At 40.3% G+C, this 6,748-nt stretch overlaps 2 protein-coding genes across 2 annotated transcripts; one reads left to right on the plus strand and one right to left on the minus strand.

The window, feature by feature from the left end:
- Positions 1-1,202: 1,202 nt before the first annotated feature.
- Positions 1,203-5,195, plus strand: SARC_10472 (cytochrome c1, heme protein, mitochondrial). The gene is made up of 5 exons (XM_014295485.1): positions 1,203-1,296; positions 2,174-2,286; positions 3,559-3,784; positions 4,061-4,362; positions 4,975-5,195. The coding sequence occupies exons 1-5, from the start codon at positions 1,221-1,223 to the stop codon at positions 5,071-5,073; spliced, it is 816 nt and encodes a 271-aa protein (XP_014150960.1). The 5' UTR covers positions 1,203-1,220; the 3' UTR covers positions 5,074-5,195.
- A 761-nt stretch (positions 5,196-5,956) lies between these two features.
- Positions 5,957-6,432, minus strand: SARC_10473 (hypothetical protein; the record flags this gene model as incomplete). The annotated part of the gene is made up of 1 exon (XM_014295486.1): positions 5,957-6,432. One exon carries the CDS (start codon positions 6,430-6,432, stop codon positions 6,037-6,039), a length of 396 nt encoding a protein of 131 aa, XP_014150961.1. The 3' UTR covers positions 5,957-6,036.
- Between the last annotated feature and the right edge of the window lie 316 nt (positions 6,433-6,748).

Below are 6,748 nucleotides of genomic sequence, written 5' to 3' on the forward strand. Positions count from 1 at the left end.
CGTAACATACATATGTCCAAACATACACAAATATCGACATATATGTGTATATGTGTATTACTATATATGGATATTTACACGTAAATGTATATATATATGTGTGTGTGGGGGGGGGAGGTGAGTGGATATATATTTATATGCGCATATTATAAATATATGGATATGTATATGAAAATGTCTATACATATGTAAACGTACACACTATATATATACATACATATACATATATATCTGTGTGTGTAAAATCATATATATAGAGGGGGCGGATGTAAAAGTAAACGTGTATATAGGTATGTATATGTTTCTATACATATGTACACTTACACATATATATATGTATATGTGTATAAATATGTATACTTGCATGTATATATATATCTGTGTGTGTATTACATACAAATATTTGTATATATATATTTAAGTGGTACTCTTCACACACAAACATAGACACAAACGTATCTATTTCGTATTATATATGTTTATGTATATATATATATATAGGCATGTATGCATGCTTGTATTAGTATATTTCTATGTATATTCTGTATATTCGCGTCTATTCATAATATATTTGCGTGTATATTTGTGTTCATTTTCATATTTTGCGTATTTAGTGAGTATATATATATTTTGTATGCCCATTTGTATATCTACAATTAAAGGTATCTATGTAGACAAACGTGAACTAACACACGTAGGCGCACGTTTATATGATGACATTATAATGTATTGTGTATATGAATAGAATAGTTTAACTTGAAGGTCGTATATGCTTAATGAGTATACATATAGATAAAATCAGTTGTATATTTTAACGTTGACATATATATGGATTGTCACTGATTATGTCCTTGGGGGGCTTATGTATGTGAGAATATATGTATATTGATATTTCATATTATACCTAGTGTCAAGCCGTAACGTTTCTTTTTTCTCATGTACAATCAGTATATATATGTATATATATAGTGAATATCATCTGAATTTGTTTCTACACTTTTCCTTATTTATGCGCTCAATGGCATATTTCTGTTGCTTTGTGTAGTTATATCTGAAATCATTTATGTCAAGCACAGACTACTCTTAACGTGTACTCAGACTGGTCTTAGACGGCGCACATATATATATATGAACTGAACGTGGTTTATTATGTATGTATATATACTTCATCCCCCTAACACGCATTGCCTTGCTCACTATCAGGTTGATATAATATAAATATGCTTCGTGCGGCGTCTCTTCTGCGATCGCGTGCCCCTGCCATTGGCATCACAGCTGCGAGTGCTATCTTGCTGGGTACGTTGTCGCTGGTGTGCTTATCCGTATCCCGTTTTTATATGTCTGTTAATGTGTATTGGCATATATGCGCCTTCTTGTTTCAATATATATATCTATATATTCCCACAAGTTGTAGCTATCGTCACGATGCTATCATTGCTGGGCGTGTCTACATAGATTATTTGCTTGTGTTACACTTATCGTGCCCTTGGATTATGCATGTATGGTTGATGTCGTCGTTTGGCAAGGTTTCAGATAAAACTTGTATATTAATATAATTCACGCGTCACTCCTATTAGTGCACAAGAGCGGTTTACATATATATATATGTATATATTCTGAAGATCCTTGTGTATGTGCAGATAGATGTTTATAATACAGGTGCGGGGCTGTGCTGTCCAGAAATACCAACTGTTTCGGACTGTGCGTGACACGTGGGTGTCTGCCACACGTACTTCCGACCATTGTACGTTTATATCTTTCTATATATATATATATATTCTCTTGCTTAGTGGGTCAATCTGATTCCTCGAGTGAATACTAACCTTTACATGTCCATACAAGGCCAAATAAGAGGGTGTTTCCTATCTCGATTTTAGTGGCTCGAATAGTACTGTACTCCAACGGATTATACAGTGTTGTTGTAAGGCGCATGAGCTGTGTTGCATTTCACTGTGTCAGTATCTAAGGAATAGTTTAACTTCTCAAGTATGTGAGCAAAAGTGTGTGCACAATACCAGATGTACTACTGCATACAACCAGCTGCCAATATTCGTATGGCTGGGGGAAGAATCGTTTATTCATAAGTTCCTATATATATATATATTGTCGCATGCCAATTTAATACACCGTTTATTGGTTAAATTCTCACATGACGAATTAACACACCGTGCAGGTACTGGAACTGTTCTAGCCAGCGACGACGGCCTGCATCCCGCACAGTACCCATGGAGTCACAACGGCTTGCTCCAATCTCTAGACCACGCCAGTATGCGTCGAGGTTTCCAGGTGTGTGTGTAGGCAATTGAGTGGATACGGGTTTACGTGTACGTGGGGACATTTCTGCAGGTGGCTATGTTCTGTATTGCTGCACACTGTGTATCCATGCAGTCGAACACGAAGCGTAGGTCTTGAAGGCTCGACGGTCATGCTTTAAGTTCTACTCAAATTCGACATACAATACTGTATATATGCCATATGTAAGTTACTTGCCTATACGCGGCGTTTACAATCAGATATTATAATGTGTGTGTAGTCATATTTGCGGGTCGTGTTGCCAACATATAACCAGCGGTACTGTGTGATGTCAAATAGAAAGCGACTTGATACTGAATATATATGCTGGGATTGTATATCCACAGTACGTTAGTATACCTCCATATGAATGTACATGACAATGAATGTGTGCGTCAGTATATACACACATTGTAGGTATATCAACGATATCTACTGTACGTTACTGCACATACGCATAGCAGGTACATCAACTATATATACTGTCGCGATTATTTGCCTCCGTATGTAACAATATTATATAGATCAGGTAGCTATGCATGTTCCATAAAGTACACATGAATCTATGGTTCTGTATATCGCTAGGTATAAGAGTCCATGTTTTCATGCAAGTTACTAGTCTATCCCCAGCTTGCCTTGGAGATCCCTCGAAGATTCAAAATCTCGAATATCGTATGCTGCATGTGCTGAATATATGTTCGGGTGTGTGTGCTGCAACACCGTTGCCCATGATATTATATGAATAGGCGGTAGTACCTTTGCATTGTCCTATATAGTGCCCGCGTATGTACCACCGCATGCCGCAATATGATGCCTGGTAGTGATTATATATATATATATTCCGGCGTATATAAGAGCGTATAGATATATGTGTGCGCGGGCTTCATACTTATTTCGATAACAAGCATAATCAGTCGTACAACAAAGCATATGACTCAGACTTATGAGAGAGTTGCTTTCACCACGTGTTGTGTTTGTGTAGATAGATTTTGATCTGCAAATTGGCGTGTAGACAAGCCGTAGGCGTTTCCTAGGCCTGCTCCCTTTTTCCCCAAGCACACCGAGATACATGATTGATTCCCGGCTATATTGTAGTTCTGTACATTCTGATGTTCGTGACACGTTTGGACTAAGATAAACCACTTTGGAGAACCATATCAGTATATCCTCAAACATATATATGTATCTATATCTATCATATATATAATATAATGTATACGTGGTCCTAAATTGATCAAACCTATCCCTCCCCCACCGCATGCCCAGGTGTACCAAGAGGTGTGCTCTGCGTGCCATTCACTCCGCCGCATCTGCTACCGTAACCTGGTCGGCAACACACACACGGTCAACGAAGCCAAAGAGCTGGCTGAGGATATCGAGGTAGTGGACGGTCCGGATGACGAAGGTAACATGTTCACCCGTCCCGGAAAACTGGCAGATCACATGCCTTCGCCTTACCCCAACGACGAGGCGGCTCGTTTCGCGAACGGAGGTGAGTGGGGGGTGCTTTTGTGGTGGTGAGTGGGTTTGTATGGATATGTATGCAAATAAATAGGTCTGTGTATATGAAGTTTAAATACAGATATATTCACAGACGTATATAATATATAAGTATATAGATCTATATCTATGTAAGTGCAACAGATGTGTGTGTGTATATATGTATGTATAATGTGTGAATGTATGTATATGTATATATTGGGAAGTAAGTATATCTATACATTACACACGTTCCTAACTCTCCAGCCCATACAATTACATCTACCAGGTGCGTTACCTCCCGATCTGTCACTCATTGTGAAGGCGCGACACGGCCGAGAAGACTATCTATTCGCTCTACTGACCGGTTTCCACGAACCCCCCGCCGGTGTTAACATCCGTGAGGGTTTGCACTTTAACCCGTACTTCCCTGGGTTGGCTATTGGTATGGCCCGTCCTATCTACGACGGTATGGTTGAGTACGAGGATGGTACCCCAGCCACTACCAGTCAGATGGCCAAGGATGTCATCACGTTCCTCACGTGGTGTGCAGAGCCTGAGCACGACGAGCGAAAGCGAATGGGCATGAAGGTATGCTACGCGCTTTGTTTGTGTGTGTTTGTATATATATATATTGCATGCGAGTATATTGGTATATGTGGGGGTATATAGTTTGCTATCGGCCGTGCATATATATGGAATACTGTTGTCTTTCTTCCTTAGTGTGCAGAGCTTAGGCATGATTACCTTTTTATTTGGACCTGAATATGAACGAACATTCTTTAAAGAAGATATCATCTCGCGGATGGTCTCAGCTCTTGTGTTGCTATACAAAAGTCACTGCTTAAATTACGGTAAAATAATCTGTATCTCAGTAATGTACTGTGTATATAGACATGTAGATATCATTTTGTGTGTGTGTGTGTTTTCGTTTATTTGAATATTATAATGTTTTCTTATACGTACTTCAACTCTTGGCCCACTGTGATCTGTCCATCTTACGGGCTGATCCGATAGAATAAAAACCTTTAGATGTAATTACACCAATGTCTATCTGTCACGCTAATTCTTGACAAGTCACTGTGTTAACCCAATTTGTATATTCTCGCTATCTTCATTCGTCCTTTTCAGTGTATTTCCATTCAAGTCACAATGTAATAACTCAGTTTGTATATTCTCGCTATCTTCATTCTTCCTTTGCAGTGTATGTCCATTCTGGGTATGGCTGCGCTCGTAGCTTGGTATATGAAGCGCAACAAGTGGATTGTGATCAAATCCCGAAAGATCTCTTATGTTAAATAAGCTTTTGCACCATGCTTAGAGTAGCTGAGGAAATAAATGTACCTGTAGTTAAAAGACCCGATAAAGAGCCTGTGATATATAGATATGGAAAATAATGGCCACATACACCTCGCCAAATGTGCTATGTATTATACTATAGGTATGAACGTACGTCTTTCTCTCTTGTTTTAATTCGCTCGTCATATATGTTATTGATTGCACATCGTCTATTGGGGGGTAACTATGCCTTATGCCCTTCCAAAATCGTCATACGGTAAAGTCTCGAGGCCACATCTTAGCATCCATATGTTGGTCTCCCATTCCGTGAGATCGCAACCTTCAATGTATAAACCCATCTCTGAAGCCTTGGACCCAACCGGGCACTAACTGATAAGGGTGGGGACCGGTAACCATCATCCAATTCATACCAAAGGAAAGCGTTTAAATATAATATTTTCATGTATATGGACCGGTACAGCTGATGAGCGTGAGGCATAATCTCTGTACCAGCATCCGGTTCTATACTCCCACCTGGAATATTAAAGGTATTTCTTACCGAAATTTAATTGCAACACTGCCGGCTAGTACTTTTTACACATAGTAGACTGGGGGAAACTTGTCCCCGTACTATCGCTTGCTATACAGCGAGATCTCGAGTGCTTTAAAATGTCCGACTAAGTGTGTCTCCCTGGTTTATTCAAGTTTTGTTTAGAACTCGCTATGTTCAGATCTACAGTCCATACATGTTCAGTGGAGTTAGTCACAAGAAGTTCCGTTTTTATGGGCTCACAATTGGATTTTTGATGTGCAACTCGGTTTCTATTAACATATAAAGGCCTGTCTATGACAATCATACGAAAGCTCACGCTTCTTTCAAAAATCCGAACACAGTTATATAGGCATGAGTATTTATATCGTCAACCACTCCGACACATGCACGCATTCTCCTCCGCTGCAGCTTGCACCCGTGTGTGTGGATGAGATTTAGTCTTGTACACACTCGCATGTGCATTCGCTGTGGCCATAATCGTAGCTTGCGCTCGCGTGATATCCTTGGCTGCAGTTGTCCGAGTCGACAGGGCTGTCGACACCCCAATAGTTGTAGTCGCTAGAGCAGGAGCCGCCGTTATCACGACGAGTCGGGGCCTGAATTGGCTGCACAGAGTTGGCCACTTCGGCTAACGCAGGGGTGACAGAAGCCTCACGACGTTCGTCACGGCGACAAACACAGATACATTCAAAGTTTTGGTAGAATGCGTTCGCGTTGAAGCCCTCCTCACAGTTGTTGGTTGTTACAGGGCAGTCCAGATTGAAGTAGCTGTAGTCGCTAGAGCAGGTGCCACCAATATCTCGTCGATTGATTGGGACACTGAATCCCATACAAACTGAGCTAGTAGCCAACACAACCATTTGCATCTGCCCTGTCGACTCGGACAACTGTAGCCAAGAAAATCACGCGAGCGCAAGCTACGATTATGGTCACAGCGAATGCACATGCGAGTGCGTACGAAACTAAATCTGTCAGACGCCTGTACCAGCTGCAGTGGAGGAGAATGCACGTATGTGCTGGAGTGGTTGAGGATGTCGAAATACTCTGATTGTCGTAGACAGACTATATATGATAATAAAAATCGTTGTAGACATCAAGATACAGTTGTAGAGTTTGGCAAAACAACATTCTTGTGATCAAATCTAT

This window comes from Sphaeroforma arctica, assembly GCF_001186125.1.
Source record: "Sphaeroforma arctica JP610 unplaced genomic scaffold supercont1.1262, whole genome shotgun sequence".
Classification (NCBI taxonomy): Eukaryota; class Ichthyosporea; order Ichthyophonida; genus Sphaeroforma; species Sphaeroforma arctica.

Coding starts and splice junctions, on each gene's coding strand:
- SARC_10472 (XM_014295485.1), top strand. CDS start 1,221: ATGCTTCGTGCGGCGTCTCTTCTGCGATCGCGTGCCCCTGCCATTGGC. Junction 1,297..2,173: donor TGCGAGTGCTATCTTGCTGG/GTACGTTGTCGC, acceptor CACACCGTGCAG/GTACTGGAACTGTTCTAGCC. Junction 4,363..4,974: donor GAAAGCGAATGGGCATGAAG/GTATGCTACGCG, acceptor CTTCCTTTGCAG/TGTATGTCCATTCTGGGTAT.